Source organism: Protopterus annectens, chromosome 9.part0, assembly GCF_019279795.1.
Source record: "Protopterus annectens isolate FY-2018-M chromosome 9.part0, PAN1.0, whole genome shotgun sequence".
NCBI classification, from domain to species: Eukaryota; Metazoa; Chordata; order Ceratodontiformes; family Protopteridae; genus Protopterus; species Protopterus annectens.
Genome location: NC_056743.1, coordinates 90,296,629 through 90,317,481, shown reverse-complemented (window position 1 = coordinate 90,317,481; position 20,853 = coordinate 90,296,629). Strand labels below are relative to the sequence as shown.

General features: G+C 39.9%; 1 protein-coding gene across 4 annotated transcripts in view; it reads right to left on the bottom strand.

Annotated features, from left to right (window-relative positions):
* ANO5 (anoctamin 5) overlaps nucleotides 1–20,853 on the bottom strand; it is a 1,890,652-nt gene that overhangs the window by 766,125 nt on the left and 1,103,674 nt on the right. For all 4 annotated transcript variants that reach the window (XM_044082599.1, XM_044082600.1, XM_044082601.1 and 1 more), the window contains 2 exons: nucleotides 7,657–7,762; nucleotides 7,502–7,562 (listed from right to left, as the gene is read on the bottom strand). In XM_044082599.1, the coding sequence (XP_043938534.1) occupies nucleotides 7,502–7,562; nucleotides 7,657–7,762 (167 nt within the window). The remainder of the gene's footprint in view (nucleotides 1–7,501; nucleotides 7,563–7,656; nucleotides 7,763–20,853) is intronic.

Sequence of the window (20,853 nt, the reverse complement as noted above, 5' to 3'; positions counted from 1 at the left end):
GACACTCTCTCACGCAGACACTCTCTCACGCAGACACTCTCTCACGCAGACACTCTCTCACGCAGACACACAGACACTCTCTCTCACACACACACAGACACACTCTCTCTCACACACAGACACTCTCTCTCACACACACACAGACACTCTCTCTCTCACACACACACAGACACTCACACAGACGCACACACTCGCTCTCTCACACACAGACGCACACACTCGCTCTCTCACACACAGACGAACACACTCGCTCTCTCACACACAGACGAACACACTCGCTCTCTCACACACAGACGAACACACTCGCTCTCTCACACACAGACGCACACACTCGCCCTCTCACACAGACGCACACACTCGCCCTCTCACACACAGACGCACACACTCGCTCTCGCACACACAGACGCACACACTCGCTCTCGCACACACAGACGCACACACTCGCTCTCGCACACACAGACGCACACACTCGCTCTCGCACACACTTGCTCTCGCACACACTCGCTCTCCCTCTCACAGACGCACACACTCGCTCTCCCTCTCACAGACGCACACACTCGCTCTCCCTCTCACAGACGCACACACTCGCTCTCCCTCTCACAGACGCACACACTCGCTCCCTCTCACAGACGCACACACTCGCTCCCTCTCACAGACACACACACTCGCTCACAGACAGACGCACACGCACACACAGACACAAACACAGACACAGACACACACACAGACACAGACTCTCTCTCATATATACTCTCTCGCACAGACGCTCTCACACAGACGCACGCTCTCTCACAGACGCGCACACTCGCTCCCTCTCACAGACGCGCACACTCGCTCCCTCTCACAGACGCGCACACTCGCTCCCTCTCACAGACGCGCACACTCGCTCCCTCTCACAGACGCGCACACTCGCTCCCTCTCACAGACGCGCACACTCGCTCCCTCTCACAGACGCGCACACTCGCTCCCTCTCACAGACGCGCACACTCGCTCCCTCTCACAGACGCGCACACTCGCTCCCTCTCACAGACGCGCACACTCGCTCCCTCTCACACACAGCCACACACAGGCGCGCGCACACACAGGCACGCGCACACACAGGCGCGCGCGCTCTCACACAGACGCGCGCGCACTCACACACACGCACACTCTCGCTCTCACAGACACGCGCACTCTCACAGACACACACACTCCTTCTCACAGACACACACACTCCTTCTCACAGACACACACACTCCTTCTCACAGACACACACACTCCTTCTCACAGACACACACACTCCTTCTCACAGACACTCCCTCTCCATCTCACAGACACACACTCCCTCTCACAGACGCTCACAGACACACACTCCCTCTCCCCCTCACAGATGCTCACAGACACACACTCCCTCTCCCCCTCACAGACGCTCACGGACACACACACTCGCTCACAGACGCACACTCCCTCTCCCCGCTCACAGGCACGCACACACACACTCGCTCACAGGCACGCACACACTCGCTCACAGACGCACACACTCGCTCACAGACGCACACACTCGCTCACAGACGCACACACTCGCTCACAGACACACTCGCTCACAGACACACTCGCTCACAGACACACTCGCTCACAGACACACTCGCTCACAGACACACTCGCTCACAGACACACTCGCTCACAGACACACTCAGATACGCTCGCTCAGAAACTCGCTCTCACAAACTGTCTCGCTCTCGCAGACACACTCTCTCGCTCTCACAGACACACGCACACACACAGGGTCTACATCATGTATGCAAAATTCTGTAAGTTCAAACACCGTATGTTCAAACCTATATGTTCGAACTTACAGAATTTCGAACACATAAAACAGAAAAGAAAATAAAGGGATGTAAGCAGGGGGCAAGCCCCCACTCTTTAAATATGCTGAGACTGCACCACAATGCGGTAAAGGGAATTTTTCCTTTACTGCACTGTAGCACGACTTCTGAGTTGGTATATTTAAAGAGCAGGGGGTGTGGGGGGCGCAGCCCCCTGCTTACAACTGTCGGGAAGTTGTTCCTGTTTTTTTTTTTTTTTTTTTTTTTATTTGTATTTGAAGTATGACAACTTTGAAAATATGGTCTCGACCACATAACGTTCGAAGTTGTCATACTTCGACTACGTGATATAGACACACACACACACACTCACAGTACAGAAACGGCAATTTACATCCTTGCCATATTACCCATCAGCGTGATCCTGGAATGTGGGAATACTAGCAAAGCTCCTGAAAACCAATGTGGACATAAGGAAGGTATTTAGACTCTACAGAGAAGGGATCCAAGCTTGGAGACGAACTGGAAAACCATGCACTGTGAGGCAGTACTGCTGTATCACAGAGTCATCCTATACAGCAGCAACCTTCTATCATACTGCCTGTAATTTCTGTTTAATAATAAAACTGAGTGCCCTAATTTAGTAAAGAAAAGTAATACAAGCAGTTACTAAGACTGATAAAGTTCAGACAAGTTGTTTTTTTTTTTTTTTTTTTTGTAAGATGGATGTTATACTTCAAATTCAATTTTTTTTTAAAAATAAGGTTTGTTACAGATAAACAAAGGATAAAAGTTTAATGACAACCTGAACAACGGTTATACCACACAGTACAGGGGCCACTCAAGTGGCTAGAGGGAAGCATATTCTGCCTGGGTGGGAGGGAACCCATTGACATACTTCCTAAGGGACGGAGTGGACCAAAGAGGGGAGATGCCCTTGGATGTCATCAATGAGCACTGGAGGGAGAGACAGGGAAAGAAAGTGGGTACAACATAAAACAAACCCCTAATAGAAGCACAGATGGGCCAAGCGCCCAGGAAACCCTTAGGCTCCAGGACTGGCCTCAGCAACAACAGATTAAGTCCAGTGGTAGAAAGATTGCTAGTAGACCCGGCATAGATGTGGGCCCCAGGGCACCAAGCCCAGTAAACATCATGAGGAGGCCCTATGGAACCAAAAAAAAAACACACACATGTGCACACACACAGGGCAGGACCTAACAGTTTAGCTAGAATTTAGTAAACAATGTTGTTTCTTATCCCCATGCATCACTATAAATACATATGCAGAGCTACTTGACCATATGACATGAGGTACCCTAGAATGCTGTGCAGAATTAATACAAACACAATGTATGCAGCACAGGGATCTAGCAAAATACAAATGCAAAGTTAAGTTTGCAAGAATGAGGCCAGCCCATTTTTAGTTTTTTTTTTTCTTTCCTATTTTCATCACAGGGGATGCAGATATGTCGTCATGTGTCAGTTCCTGTATCCAACCATCAGTGGAAATGTAATGGAAAAAGAACTTCAGCCTGTTCCACAAACAACTGTACAAATTCTACTCTAATACACAGAGTTGGAACATGTCTTCACTACATTTTTCTCTGGATATTTTTTTAAACAATTCTGATTTGCAGACTTGCTTTTGAATGCAAGTTACCAACACTATACACAGATGTCTCCAAGCCTGAGGATTTACTACAATTTAGTGAATCTTGTTTAAATCAAGATTCAAACAATTTAAACTAACATTAAATCAATCCATGTATTTACACACTGAAACTATTGCAAAAAATAAATAAAAATAAAAACTCCACCACTACATATTACAAAGCAACTTTTTGCAAGGGGACAAACCCCCTGCACCCCTGATGTAGCTGTTCTGCCCCTAAACCCCTACCCTTTACATATACTAACTTTCAGGTCACAAAACAAAAGCAAAACTTATTTTCGCTCCATCTCCCACAGTCAAACCTCAATCAACATGCATGACAACTCCTGCCTGATGTAGCACAAGCACTTGTACCACAGAGACATCTGCTCAGCTGGCTGAGAGGATTTGTGTTACAATAACATGCCAGTCAACAGCAGTACTCTCATAGCATGGCATTCTCAAATCACTCAACAGTTTCCTTTTTTTTTTTTGGAGCATCTCTTTTAAACATTGTGACTAAGTGACACAAAATAAAATACTTTTGAACGAAAAAAAGTCACAAACTAGTATAAAAACACAGTGGACTTGACCACCCCACAAAAAACTCCTCCAGTCAACGTTTAATTTATTAAGTAAACTAATATAAACCAAATGAATAAAAACATAAAACATGAGCGCTTTCTTCTCTCGGTTTGAAACTTCATCAGATCACCTGATGAAATTTCAAACACAGAGACTAAAGCGCTCATGTTTCAGGTTTTTATTAGTTTGGTTTGTGCTAGTTTACTTAATTATAAATTAAACCTTGTCTGCAGAGGTTTGCTGTGTGGTCAAGTCCGCTGTGTTTTTAAAATAAAATACTTAACTTTATAAGCTAATGCTACAACACAGACCCGTACATACATTGCTAACAAAGGATTTCGTACATAAAAAAAAAATCACATCTTATTGGATTGTTGGCCTAACACAAGAAAATGATGCTATAATTTTAAATATGCAGTTGTTTTATGTGTGGGATGCCATTGGACACTGTATGACAGCTAAGAGATAGCAAGTTTGAGCTGCATATCCTGGACATTCAATGTGCTCGGATAGCAGATAAATGGAAGCAAAATCTTCAGGAAAAAAATAATCAGAACCATTTTCTTCCAGTGTGTTAAGATGAGCACAAAGCAGTGCACTAAGTAAATCAATTAATGTCCAACAGGGAATCATCACATGGTTAAAGGACAGTGATGGGATGGTACAGAGCGACAGTTCACAGATATTTTAAGTAGTATGGTTAGATATAAATGTTTGAAAGACTTGCCTTCATCTGCAAACTGATAATCCATCACAGTTTTCATGTAGAGATTATAATTCATCATACGTGTAATTTTACACACTCGAGACAACAGATGTTGCATGTTGATTTACACTGAACTAATTTAACACTGTTAAAGTGTTGTGTGCTAGCACTCCATAATGAGTTTATGCAATTTTAGGAATGGCTAAATGTATTGCAGCTGCCTCCTCCTACGAACCAGAAATTATCATTGCTCTTTTTCATAGATTATGAATCATCATATGGGTAATTTTATAGATTTATATAAGTACTAAGCCTATTCAGGTATACTTTTTGAAGACGGCAGGCCTTCCAGTACAGTAGTGACTATTTTTCTATGTTTCTCCTTCTCTAGGGTAGTGTACCGATGAAAACTAAAGCCAGTTCCTTGGTGGGTGGCAAAAAGGGATGTCAAGCTAATGTAAAGAAAGAACAGCAGCATTTCTCATTGACTACAGCAATGTTATTTTGTAGTAATGTGTGCCTGTGACCATCAAGGGAGAGAAAAAGCTGGTTTACGAGAGTAGGTCAGTGGTAAGGAACATTTCCTGTAGAATGTCTCTGGGACAGTAAATGATCAGGCTATATCCAAAATCAAGACAAACAATTTCACGTAGCTGTAACATTTAAATTCAAAATGCTGGGTAACTTGACCATTCAATGCTTTAGTAATTAAAATATTACATAAGGCTTGTATTTTCATTTTTTTTTTTGTTTGTTTTAAAAAGATCCTGACCTTTAGTTAGGAAATCAACAGGCTATGTAGGGCACAGAGAATACAGGGTAAATGTCCCAGGCTATATTCAATATTAACACTAATTGTTGCATATATAATTTCTAGTCAAGCTAATTTCTTGGCTCCTGACTTTCAGGTGCTTGTTTCACAAAGACTGCGAGACTACCACCTATCCCATCATATCTGTAACAAAGAAAGGAGATATAACCCTTGAATTTGTAATATTTAGTTTGGTACTTTAAATGACATTTCAGTAACAGTACTGATATCAACCTTCCCCAAGCAGAGAAAGTTTCACATTGTCTGTTTTATTATTGAGGCTTTAAGACACTTGGCAAAGCTTCACCTTTGAATTTTTATCCTGTTAACTTTTTGTGTCTGAGAATTTGAAGAGGTACAAAACAAGGCACTGACAAAACATTCTAGCAGGTTGCACATCTCACTAAAAGTACTCTAGCACTGAATCGCCCTTGTCCACAACATGTCCGTAAGCCTCTTACTGAATACCATAGTTTTGTCAAAATGCAAATTTCTATCTACATCACTGAAATTTATCGAACAGGCCAGTGCAGTAGTATGAGAACACATTTATTTTTGATATATAAGCAAGTATTCTAGCATGGCTACATTTAGTGTACTGGTTAGCAATAAGCCATAGATCTACTGATGCAGACATATGGAAATTTGTCGACCTGCTATTCAGCAAACCATGGCTTAACTAAACTATTTGGTAAATTCAAAACTCAGAAAAGCTTTAAGATGGAGTCTGCAGGGAGGCAAATTCACCATTTCATGCACTTCCTGAATCAGGAACTTTGACAAAAAAAATACTAGTGTTCACAGGCTGAATTCATCATTTAAACAATATGTCTACTGTTACCTCCACAATGGTTTAGTACATTGGAGGTACTGCTTTTTGTTGCTGTTTAACATCCATTTGGTCAGTGGTCAAAATGTCATACTAAACACAACACAGCAATAAGAACAAGGAAAACGGAAGGATTATCAGATTTAGTGCTACTTTTCTATTAATTTCTCATGGCCAGCTAAGGTCCCAGTGTGCTCCTACACCCAGGTCAGACCCTTTGGTTTTATCTGATATAGGTCTTCAAAATCCCACACTTTCCCAGAGTTAATAACTGACAGAAATGACTGATGACTCAATTCTAATGCAGCTGAGTGACAGTGGTTTTGAGTGGCAAGGAAAAATGGGCTGACTGCCTCATATAAAGTTATACAGGGGATCCAAGACTAATTGATATTTGTGCATATTGATGTAACAGACCTATGCTGGTTCACATGCAAGAGACGGATACTAAAAAAAAGGGGGTCACAAGTGGTGCTGCCCAAAGCAAATACACCCCTGTGTAATGGACTAATGCCTAAATAATTGTGACCAGTGCAGATGACGTTTGGGAACAATATTCTGCAGTGCATGTATCCTTTTCGTTGCATGCAATTGCTCTTGCACGTCAGGAGACAAAGGGGCACACCACACTCTGCTTTCCATCAGTTTCAGACATTCAGGGCTGACCTGCTGGTGCAGGATCAAGGTTCGTGCTCGTGTCTGCACTAGTTTTATCTGGTTAAAAACAAAGGGTTTGACATAAGGTCAGCTGCAGAGCATGACTTCCTATTAGCGACTGCTTTGCTAAGGGGTTTGGGATTGCTATGACTGTAGAAACTCCTAGAAAAGGCCCGATTCTGATACAGTTTATATTGGCAGTGTAGAAGGTAAGCCCAACCTCCATTTTTGATTGTATGGAAGTGGGAATCCCTAAGAAATGGGAGGGCTAGTACAGACACTCACTGGAGAGGAAGAGTAGCAGTGAGACAACTATTAAAATACTTAACTTTCTGACATGAATGAAGTTGTTAAATAATAAAATATCTACAAACATACTAAGTCACAATACAAAAGTTTGATACAATCACCTAAAACAGGATTTGATTCTCATCCAGAATGATTCTACACTTACCCCATATGCCCATAAAAATAGCAAAGAACAAAGTTGCCACATTGTCGAACAAATGGGAATTCTGTAATAACAAAAGAAAGAAATCCAAAGCGGTTAACCTCATGCTTGATACAATATAAAATTACTAATCAAGAGAGCTGAATTTGTAACCATACCTTAGATGATTCACATGTTGTATTTAAAGTCCAGTAAGTACACTCCTGGTCACAAAGTGGGCACATAATGATCTTTCCTCCGATGTCCACATTACAGACTTCATCACTGAAAATATAAAATATCAACATGGAATGAATTTGTATTAGAGTCTTAAAAGTAGCATATTATAAAGTACAGTTGTGTAAGTTGAACTTTCCATAACAGTAGATATACAAATCATTACTGCTATAGTAGCCGTAGCTATATGGGTAACATCCAAAGCATCAGAGCACCTTCCATGTACCCCAAATGTTGTGCAGCTCAAGCTGAGCTGAGTAAGACAAGTTTCGGTGCAGAGCTCTTCAGAGTTTTCCTGCCAGCAGAGTGAGGGAGGCTGAGACCTTTAAGGGCAATGCTAGGAACAACAAAAAATACATGTCCACATCCTGGCATAAAAATCAAAAACAAGGGGGTGATGGAGGGAGGGAGTAGCTACTGCAGCAGTGATCGAGCATCTACTGTTTGTTATGGTAAGCTCAGCTTGCACAACTGTACTATGCTCGTCATAATGATCACTGCTGCAGTAGCCTTAACTATATCGGTAGATTACCATATATTTGGGAGGTGGAAGGAGAAGGATCTAGGAATCCCTGGAGAATGGTACTAAGCATGTACTGTGGACTAATTCATCAGCTTCTTCTTTCGGCTGTTCCCGTTAGGGGTCGCCACAGCAGATCATCAGTTTCCATTTCTTCCTGTCCTCTGCATCTTGCTCTCTCACACCAACCACCTGTATGTCCTCTCTCACCACATCCATAAACCTTATTTTACGCATTACTCTTTTCCTGTTACCTGGTAGCTTCATCCTTAGCATCTTTTTCCCAATATACTCAGCATCCCTCCTCAGCACATGTCCAAACCAACGTAATCTTGCCTCTCTGGCTTTGTCTCCAAACCTTCCAACCTGGGCTGACCTTCTAATATACTTATTCCTAATCCTGTCCACCCTCATCACACCCAGTGCAAATCTTAACATCTTTAACTCTGCCACATCCAGTTCAAACTCCTGCCTTTTTGTCAATGCCACTGTCTCCAACCCATATAACATAGCTGGTCTCACTACCCTCTTGTAGACTTTCCCTTTCACTCTTACTGGTACTAGTCGCTCACAAATGAATCCTGAAACTCTTCTCCACCCACTCCATCCTGCCTGTACTGTCTTCTTCACCTCTCTTCCACACACCATTACTCTGAACTACTGATCCCAAATATTTAAACTCATCCACCATCACCTCTACTACTTGCATCCTCATCATTCCTCTATACTCCAGCTCATTCACACACATATATTCTGTCTTAGTCCTGCTGACCTTCATTCCCTCTTCTCTCTAGAGCATATATCTCCATCTCTACAGGGTCTCCTCCACCTGTTCCCTACTCTCACTACAGATCAAAATGTCATCCGCAAACATCATAGTCCACAGGGACTCCTGTCTGATCTCGTCTGTCAACCTGTCCATCACTATTGCAAACAAGAAAGGGCTCAGAGCTGATCCTTGATGTAATCCCACGGCCACCTTAAACGCATCTGTCACTCCCACCGCAGACCTCACCGCTGTCACACTACCCTCGTACATATCCTGTACCACTCATATACTTCTCTCACACTCTTGACTTCCTCATACAATACCACAACTCCTCTCTAGGGACCCTGTCATTTGCTTTCTCCAAGTCTATAAAAACACAATGCAACTCCTTCTGACCTTCTCCGTACTTCTCCATCAACACTCTCAGAGCAAACATCGCATCTGTAGTGCTCTTTCCTGGCATGAAACCATACTGCTGATCACTAATCATCACCTCCCTTCTTAACCTAGCTTCCACTACTCTTTCCTATAACTTCATGCTGTGACTGATCAATTTAATCCCTCTGTAGTTACTACAGTTCTGCACATCACCCTTATTTTTAAAAATTGGTACCAAAACACTTTCTCCATTCCTCAGGCATCCTCTCACTTTCCACAATTTCATTAAACAATCTAGTTAAAAATTCCACTGCCATTTTACCTAATAATACAATATACAAATAAAGTTTTCTTGATTACCATACCTATCACATCCTTGAATTTCTGAGTCCCTTATTTTCTTTGCCAGTGGTTCCAAATATAACACAAAAGGAAAATTGGACACCCCTGCCCGGTTCCTCTGTTCAGACAAAGTTTCATAGAGGAACCCTCCTACTTTGACTTTTGCCTCAGATCCCCATTATACCCTCCTAGTTAACATTATTATTGTATCAGGGAAAGCAAATGCTTCCATTGTCTTATTCATAAAATTTCAACTTACTCTGCCAAATGTTTTCTCTGCATCAATATCCACCAGCAAAAGTGGTATTTTCTTACATTCTGCTTCCCTCTTGGCCACCAGTCTTCTATTAATGTGGTCAAATGTTTACCTTCCCTCCATATCTATCACTTTTGGCAATACCTCTGCCATTCTTTTAGCTATTATAGACAAACACTTCATATATTCATGACTTCAGAGTGAAATAGTTCTATATGAAGTGGATTCGGATGGGTTACAGCTTTCTTTCAGGATGCTGGTGTGTCCCCCCTTTAAAATGATGTTAAACAAAACCCTCAAAGATCTTTACGCTTTCTTCCCTCCTGTATTCCAAATATCCACAGCAATACCATCTATTACTAGAGATTTTCCTATAGCTTAATTATACATCACAATTTTTATCTACTCTCTTCCTATATGAACTGTTGAGCCTCATCTACCTCTAACCTTGACACACCTACGTCTTCCATAAATATCTCCATTTGTGCTTCTTCTTGACTTCCACATTCCTCAGCTTTATACAAATTTTCACAACATTTCCAAAATAGCTCTTGGCATCTCTGCAGGATCTCTGGTTACTGCTTTTGATACAGGCTCCCTAAGTTTAACAACAAACTTTTTCTACTTTCTGTTGCCTAAGTGGTTGTACTAAACTCATGCATATTATCCTGATACTTTCTTATTTTCTCTTTAGCACTGTGTATTTGTGCCTCCTCTTGTTCTGAGAGATCTCCCTTACTCTGCAATACTTCAACTTTTGTCACCACAGCTACATAATTCCTGTTACTTCTTAACCACATCTTTATTTCTTTCATTTCTACCCTATTTTAAACTCTCTCATTTTATCCCACTCACTAGCTATAACTTCAGAAGAAATGTCTATTTTCCTTGAATAATTTCCACTACCCATTCCTTAAATTCTTCTTTTCTAACAGGTAAGAGGGAAGTACTAGCATCTCTGACTTCATTGCCCTGCATTTTTATCTTAGTTGTTACTGGCATATGACCTGAAATAGTTATTGGATTATGTGCTGAAGCTTTCAATTAAATGCACATGGTTCCTGTGAAATATAATTTCTGTCTAGTGTAGCCCAGTATTGCACCTTGGGGAATAATATGCAAATGATCTTACCTACTATTGAATTCACATTTTCCATACCAAATATTTTCATAATTTCTTTAGTAATCTACCCTCTTTAGTTATATTTTCCTTTCTAGGTCCTCCAGCTACATGCTCACTGTGGCAAATCAAGTTCTATTCCCTGCCTATTAAGTAATATTCCCTGCTAAAAGCGGATTTCTCCCAAAAATTTCTTAAGCTCAATTATAGCAATTTTAGGTGGAATATAAATACATACCAGTGTAATTCTTCCTTACCAGTAGCCCTTTACTATCACAAATCTACCGTTGCCACTTTTCCCTCTTCTATCATTACTGAGTATCTCTACTCCCCCTTTTCCTCTATCCTAAATATAGTCTTCTGAATAGTTCTCTTGAAATACTTAATCAAATTCACATGCTCATTTAAATCCAAGTGATTCTCCTATAGCATTATTTGCACTCTGCATTTCTTAATTTAATTCAATACTCCTTCCTTTTTGTCTATACCTATGAAGCCATGCATGTTCTAAAAACATGAACAGAATACAGAAAGAGCGAGCCCTGTTGCTGAGTGATGGAACGATTACACAATAGTCCAGTCAAAAACAAAAAGTATGTTCCAAACACTAGACCACCATGAAGGAGCTGAAACCAAAGTAAAAATCCAGGTAAAACTACACAAAAACTTTACTGTAAAGGTAAGCGCTTTCGCAACCTGTCCTGGTTGCTTCCTCAGACCAGAATAAACTTTTTAAAAATTCACACCCATTTTAAAATACATGTCATATGAAATCATCCAATCAAATCAGAAAGGTACGGATGCTTTCCAAGCTTAAAGAGATAGACAATTTAATAACAATTTAAAAGACATGTTCTCCCATCTTATGTAAAAAACATATATAATTACAAAAGAATGTAAAAAATATATGTGTAAGATGCATAATCTAATAGAACTACTTCAATGTTATTTTCTTCCTAAGTTTCCTAATAGGAAACCTAGGAAAAAAAGTAACATGAAGTAGTTCTATTAGATCCCTTCTTTAGTCATCATTTTAGATACATATTCTTATGCATCTTACACATATATTTTTTACATTCTTTTGTAATTATATATGTTTTTTTTTACTTAAGATGGGAGAACATGTATTTTAAATTGTAATTAAATTGTTTTGAAATGGTCTATCTCTTTAAGCTTGGAAAGCATCAATACCTTTCTAATTTGATTGGATGATTTCATATGACATGTATATTAAAATGGGTGTGAGTTTTTAAAAAGTTTATTCTGGTCTGAGGAAGCAACCAGGACAGGTTGCGAAAGCACTTACCTTTGCAATAAAGTTTTTGTGGAGTTTTACCTTGATTTTTACTTGGATTTGAGCTCCTTCATGGTGGTCTAGTGTTTGGAATGTTCTAAAAATATGTTTAATGTAGACCTTATGTTAAAAAGTTATTACTACCATCTATTACACAGGAAAGCTTTTTAAATGTCTATTTCCAGCTTTTGTGTTGCATGCACCCACGTTTGCAGGTTGTTCTTTTATACAGGTCATTTGTCATTTCCATTTGAATCTATACCACGTTTTACAAGACTCTTTATTTTAAAGAAAACCATCAAAAACAAAACCCAAGCACAGTCCCAGAACAATCCCACAATCAATTAACTTAAAACAAACACAAAAATGCACATCTTCAAATAATCATATTTAACCCTCCTGATAGCTTAAATTGTCCCAAAATAGACAGCTGCACACATAGGCAAACCCCAAACTAAAATTAAAGCTATCCATGCTAAGACACATGTTACAGCCTGTGCTCCTAATTATACTAATTGCTGTCTGTTCTTGTCTTACATTTATTTCCCTCCCAGATGTGAAAAACAGCTTTTATCTTTTCAGAACACATTAACTTTTAGCCTCAAGAAAAAGTGCACTGGCTAGCTTAAAATTTATATATATATATATATATATATATATATATATATATATATATATATATATATATACATATATACACACACACACACACACACACATAGTTCTAGGGAATACATTAAAGTATTTAGTTATCAGAAAAGCGGTTATCTTTTATTCACTTTCAATAATTACAAACTTTATTTTTACTGATGTGCGTACCCTTGTACCTTTTATTTTTTTCTCAGTAAATAATGTCTAGACCTCTCAATTTATTGCCTATGCCTTTAATCAACTTGTTTCCATGAACACTTAAAATATACAGCTGCCCTCAGTTCCAGATTTCTCAACTGGGACTGAATATTTATTTGCTTAAAGAAAACTATTTGTTGCATTGTGGTCTCATTTTTTTAAAACCCACTTTCATTCACATAATACTGTCATTAGATTAAGCTAAGGGCATTAATCCACACATTCTTCTATACAAAAGTATACGAAAACATTTAAATTCTACTTATAATATAACCAGTGCACCTCTACACCCTATGCCCCAGCAAAACAGCCCAAGATTTCAACCTATTGACTTAAAAGTGCTTTTGCCCAGCCCTTCTCTTTTTATATTGTAATGTGTGCATTTCTTTAAACAAAAAATCATCGGTTAACTCAGTGTCTACACATATATGAATGAAAAATACTTCACTATATAATTTATATCATAAAATGTTTTACTTACTTTCCTTCCGAACATTAATTATATTAAGTGGGGCATTTGCCCGTCACCAGCTCCCCCAAGTTTAACAAAACCAGCAAAAATCCAGTCTTTCTCTGTCACTTTTTCTTGTAAAGCCATGTTTAACAATTCTAACTGATGCTTTGTAGTCTCACATTTATTCACAAATTTCAATGTTGCTGGTCTTCTTCCTGTTCATCTCCTCTCAACCTCAGACTCCAGTTCAAATCCAAGTTACTCTTGATTCTTCTAGTCAGCTTCTGTGTTTTTTTTTCCTACCTCTCAAGCATTTTCCTTTGGAACACTGGAAAGGGTTTCACTGAAAGTTTCTGTATGAGCTTTACCATCAAGAGAATGAGAAGCAGTCTGTTTCATGGCTCACTCCTTGTTGGACAAACTTTTGTATTCCCCCCATAGCTTGCTCTGCATCAAAAATAGCTTAGATAATACAAGAAAAAATATTGTAAAGACAGCTGGATACAGCAGCATGAACCACATTCCTGCCTCTCAACTTTCCCTAATTGCTGGGATAAATTTGAGTAATGTACAGTGAATAACAGTTTCCCCAGAAACACTCCACTGATTCCAATTTTTAATATTTTGTCTGACAGTATGATCACATCTTTACTACAGGTCTTCGCTAATTTCTCATGGCCAGGTTTGGAGCATATACACTGTGTGCTTTTCCAGTTAACAAATCCTGCTGTGGAATAACAGTCCATTTACTTATTTTTCTTTCATAAAATTAATGTAGTCTGTTTCTTCCAATGTCTCTGGTACAGCAGAAAATCTCAGGTTTTCTCTGCATGCTCTGTCCTCTAATGCTACCATTTTTTGAAACCGCTCTTCTTGAGCAGTCCCACACGCAGCCAGCCTTTACTTCATTTCAGCCTCTGATTTTTGCAGTTTTATCAGCGCATCTAAATTTCTGTGTAAAGCTTCTTCTATTTTCCACTCTATTTGGGTTGAAATACTCCTTCAGTCTTTCATTTTAATCAACTCGAGTACGCTTGACTTGTTTTCTTCTAAATTACTGGAAGCTATCTCTTGTTCTAAAAATAGAGGTTGAACTGCGTTTTGCTGAACAGCAGCAGGATGTTCCTGAGTCAGTGTTTTCTCTTCACCTTTTCTAGATGAATTTCTTTTCAGGCTCCAAGTTTCGTCTGTGTTGGCAACCAGGCAGTGTACTTGGTTAGTCGGTAACTGAAATTTACTAAAACAAGCAAAATGACTGGCCCTTATCTACCAGTTTCTTTTTTCACACTTGGAGACCTGAAATTAAGTTGCTGATCAGTGTGCGGCCATCTTGGAAAAGCCCCCAACCACATGTTCTGAGCAAAAAGTAAAGCTTTTTCTAACAAAATTCAATTACATAAAAAATCTCCCACAAGGAGCTGCGAGTAAAAATTTCAGGTATGTTTTCTGACAGCCATTAAATGCACTAGTTCCAGACTTGGCCTATGTTTCTGACAGAAAAGAACATTTAGTCACAAAAATGATGACGTGGAAAATACTTTCCAATGGGGTACTTATCTGCCCAGCTTTGAAGTACTAGCCAATCAAACAAAGCTGTAGTAGAGAGTCCACTTCAACAGCAAGAAAGGTGTGAAGTTTTGAATCCCTACCCACTGACTTCATACTGATCTCCTCGAGCGGTACAGTGGCTATGGTATGTGGTAAGTGCCCTAAGGCTTCAGAAGTTGGCTGGCTGGTCCAATCACGCCAGGATGCCTTGTGTAGCTTACACTACTGCAACAGTTATCTAATGATGAAAATAAAAGTTTTCCTCCAGATCCCCGATGGCCAACAAGTTTGAACAAAACTTTAAAGAGGTGATGTGCTTCTCCTCTCCAGGGAGGTATAACTCCTTTGTATTGTGGAGTAACCAAAATGAGCGCCACAACCACCAGTAAAGCATCCATTATCACCATCTGTGATAGGTTCAGGTGCAGGAAAGGAAGACACACCCTACAGTTGATGCATACTGACAACCACTCCAAGGTTCAGTGCTAGGCTTCTGACAAATTACTGAGCATGAGATATTCAGTCCAACTGAACACCTACATCCTCAGATAAGTAAATGGTAAAGAATATAAAGGCCATCAAGTCCAAAAGAAGGAAGAGGAGTCTAAGAGGGGATTTCCCAATGTATAAACATCTATACTTCTATAGGCATGATCTCTTAGTCCCTTTCTATGTGCAAGAAAGAAACACTGGTATGTGTCTCGCAGTCAGTGAAGGCAAGTCTTCTTAGACTGGATTCTCCCACTTTGAGGTCACTGAAACTATTACAGCCATAGAAGTACCCACTCCTGGAATGCCACATATGAATTTCCTGACAAGACTTTCTAGAACCACTCATCCTGGAAAATAAACCAGTGAATCTCCTTTCTCCTGCAAGGCTTTGCTCTCCATATCTGGAAACTTGGAAAACATTCTGGTTGAAGAGAAAAATCCAAACAGTAGCACAATGACTAAAACTGGTGCCGAAGCAGAGTAAGCCAAAAAAATATTCCCTATGCCTTGAGATACCAAATATAAGGAAAACCTTGCTTAAATAAGCTCAGCATTTCAGTTGTCAATTTAAAATACGAGACACTAAAGTCACCATCACTGATAATGGAAACAGGAATGGTCTTACTTGACTGTTCATTTATCTCCATTTTTTTTCTTTGCCAATTCCTCTTGTACTGCATTCTCAATTTGCTTCAAAAAACGAAATATAAAATTTCATTCTTGTCCTAACGTTAATGTGCATACAATTTTTTTCCTTTATGTAAGGCTGACATTGGTAAAGACATTACTAAACTTAAAATTATTTATTCATAAATTAAACATAGGTTGATATCTGATGGTACTACAAAAGGAATCAATTACTTTTTCAAGAGGTCCAGGTGCTTTAATCCCCTATTTAATTCCATTTCAAACTTGTTTTAACACAGCTGTCAAGACGACACTGGAATTTTCTATCATCCTAGGCATTCACATTATTTTAGTTTGACCAAATGTGAAACTCATTTGTTAAAGGAAATTTCTAATAAGACATTTAGATTTATGGAACAATATAAAGGTGATGGTTTTATCATTATAAACAATTTTGATAATTTCATGAAGATGTTATACGTGTTTTCAGATGTACAGTACTACGTTAATGTTTCTTTTAAAGAAATCATCAGTTACAGATACATTAGAGCTTTAATATAGGATTTGTTATTACAGGCAGTTATTTCTCCTGAATAGTTTTTCTTCCTAGAACTTGAGCATCCAACAATACCAGTCATATTTGGTATTCCAAAAATTTACAAAGATGTTTTTAACTCTTCCATGAGACCGGTTGTTTCAGATAGATGCTCTATTACTGAGCCTATTACAATATATGTTGACAAAAGCCTAAATAGTATTTTGGACAAGTGTCAACAGGTTGTTAGAGATTATTGGGATTTTCTACCAAAGTTTTTTTGGTTTCCATTACATGTTAATATTTTATTACTAACTGCTGACGTCACTAGCCTTTATACTCTTATTCTGCACAAAATTGGTCTTGATTGGTTTCGTGAGATGGCTGGAAAATACATTGCTTGTACTGAACAAGTTAGTTCTTACATTAATGGACTTGGTTCTTTAAAATAATTTTTTAAATTTTGAAGGTGAATGCTTCAAGCAAACAATAGGTGATGTGATGGGGCAGCTTGTGGCCCTCGTATGCGAATTTAGTGCTCACACACTGGAAGAATAATTTTTGTTTACAAATCTGTATATGAAATGCATTAAATACATCATCCAGATTCTTCAAATATAACTTAATATGTTAGATGAAACTGACTTCAAAATAAATTCTAACAGTTTCACAAATATGTTTTTAACATTTACGTACAAGTATTCCAAAGACAGATTTAATTACTTGGATGCTACCATTTTTAAAAGTAGTTTGAGTAGTACTTTTCAATAAACATATTTCGGTAGGCCACATATTTCTAAATCTTATTTATACTACTCTAGTGGTAATCCTAGTAGACAAGAGCACTATGAAAGGACAAATGATTTGATTGTCTAGATTGATTTCGCTAGACAATGATCTCCTATGTGAACTTGGGTTCTAAAAACAGATTTTTTTAAGAGGGTATCCACAAGATTTTGTCAACAAGATACCTACCAAAGAAGTGAATAGGTATAGAAAGTTCCAACCATTTTGTGTTATGGAGTAATCAATTTTTTTAAATCAGTTAAGTAACAAGGCTTTTATTGCTTAATTCTCCACTGATTCTTAAAGAATTTCTTCTATTTGGATTAATTGGGATAAAGGATTTAAAAGAAAAACTTGGTGCAAATCCAAAACATTTTTTCAGGATGGGCAGAAACTAAGTACAGTTGTGAACACTTACCATAAATGTAGATGCTTGAGTGTATTCATTGTTGCAGTCATTACATTCAAGTTATCTGCTTGCAGGTAGCCCTCAGTTGGCCTGATTAACTAAGTCTTGGGTCCTGCGTCGGTTGCTGTCCCTTCTTCCATGACATCAGGTCGTCAGGGGTATAAAACATGCAGCCACCATCACATCAGTTTTTCTTGCCCCAGATGTCAGGTGCCCCCCTAATGGGGAGCAATTAAATATAAAAGTACAATGATATACCTCCAACAAAAAAGCAAATACACCAAAAAGGCTTTTAAGTACAGTAAAGGAAAGTAGAGGTATAGACAAAAGTAGTTAGGGGGCTGAAGGGAGGGTAACCAGGACTGCAACAGTGAATACACTCTAACATCTACATTTATGGTAAGTGTACACAACTGTACTATGTCCTTCATGTTTCACTGCTGCAGTCATTACATTTGGGTAGATTCCCAAAGCTATGGTTGGGAGGAGGAATTCAGATAGCATTAGGACCAGCTATAAGGCCCTGCAAGACTGCAGTGGCAAAGCCAGCTCTGGATTTAGAGAAAATTGGCAAATGATAATGCTTGGTGAAAGTATGTACAGAACTCCAGGTAGCAGCTTCTAGGATGTCCCTGGTAGGGATGCCTCTGAGAAAGGCTGTAGAGGTAGATGCAGCCCTGGTGGAGTGAGGTCTGATCCCCTGGGGGATAGGTTTTCCATGGTGCTTATAGCAGAAATTAATGCAATGGCCTATCCATTTAGAAATGGTTTGCTTTAAAATAGCCTTCCCCTCTGCCCCTGCAGCAAATGCCACCAGCAGTTGTTCAGATTTCCTTTGAGGTTTAGTCCTGTCCAAGTAGAATCTAAGTTGTCTGTGCACATCTAAGGAATGCAGTATCCGTTCCCCTTTGTTCTGTGGATTGGGAAAGAGGGTTGGCAAATGAATGGACTGATTAAAAGCCACACTGGATAACACCTTGGGCATAAAGGATGGATTGGTTCGGAGGGACACCCTGTCCACATGAAAGATGATGAAAGGCTCAACTGCCACATGGGCCTGTAATTCAGATACCCTTCTAGCTGAAGTGCTTGCTAAAAGGAAAGCTGTTTTCCAAGAAAGAAATGTTAAGTCTGCAGTAGCAGCTGACTCGAAATGAGGTAGGAGTGAGTTTCTCCAAAACAAAGTTAAGGTCCCAGGCTGGGGTTGAAGCTCTCCTAGGTGGTCTCAAATTTTTGGCCCCTCTGAGAAACTGCTTGAGCAGTGGATAAGAGAAGAGAGGAGGTTCTTTGTTATAATGAGCTGAAATGGCTGAGGCATGGATTTTAATGGAGGAATAAGACAGGCCCTTGTGAAGCATCTCTGTTAAGTATTGTAAAATCTGAGGTAAATTGGGCACTGCTGTGCTCATCCCTTGAGAATGGTTCCAGGCACAGAATCTTTTCCATTTTTCATAACAAGATTTTCTAGTTCAATTATATCCATCACAGGCTTACTGAGGGATGGTAAAGGAGAGATTATGTAATTAGCCAGGCTGCAAGGTTCAGTGTTAGACGCTGAGGGTGCAGAATCTGGTTCTCCTGCTGAGACAACAGGGAAGGGAGTCAGAGACAGGTGCCATGGGGATAACCGTGACACACTGCGCAGGAGGGGGCACCAGTGTTGGTGAGGCCAGTCTGGAGCAATCAAAATCATCCTTGGTTTGTCCCGTTTGATTTTTATTAGTACTTTGGAGAGTAGAGGCGGGGGGGGGGGGACTGATAGGTTTTTCCAGCTGAATGACAGAGCATCCACTTTCCAGGCTTGTTTGTGGGGAGTCCTTGTGCAAAATTTGTCCAATTGGTAGTTCTGGGGAGAAGCTAACAGGTCTATATCTGGGCTCCCCCACTTGCTTGTCAAAATGTTGAAAATCCTTGGTTCCAGTTTCCACTCGTGTGGGTCCATGAAGTTTCTGCTTAGTCCGTCTGCCAGTGTATTTAATTTTCCTTGCAGGAATTGAGCTTGTAGGTGCACTTGGTAGCTCAAGACTGTGTTCCACAATGCCATGGCTAGCCTGCAGAGGGGGTAAGAATGTGTACCCCCCTTGCTTGTTTCAGTACAACATAACAGTGGTGTTGTCCATCTTTACCATAAATTGTCCTGGAAGAATGTGGTCCTTGAAGGCTCAGAGCATTCTGTACAGCTAACATTTCTTTTTGATTGATATGCAGGTGCATTTGACTTGGGTTCCATTTGCCCTGAATGCATTTCCCTGCCAGGTGAGCCCCCCATGCATAGTCTGATGCGTCTGTTAGGGTTTGGACGGCAGGGGGTGGTGTGAAAGGTAGTCCCTTGTTTTGGTGGCAGGCCTCTGCCCACCAAAGGAATTCTAGGTGTAGGCAAGGTATGATAGGAATCAATGCTTCTAGATCCTGAGAATGTTGACACCATAGGCTTTTTAGATACCACTGTAGTTTCATCATATGCAGTCTTGCACATGGAATTAGAAGAATGCAGGAGGCCATGAACCCCAAGGCTTGCAGTATTTGTCTTGCAGATAGCAGTTTTTTTTTGTGGCCACTTGTTTGAAGTAGGTTGTCAAATAAATTGGTTTCTCTGGCGTGAGGTAAGCCATCTGGGAAGTTGTAGTCAAGCTTGTTCCCAGGATCATCATTTGTTGACAGGGTACCAGGTGTGATTTCTTTTCGTTTATGGTGTACCCCAGACAAGTTATAACCCTTTGTACAAAGGCCAGATGATTCAAAGTATGTCCTGGCTTTCTG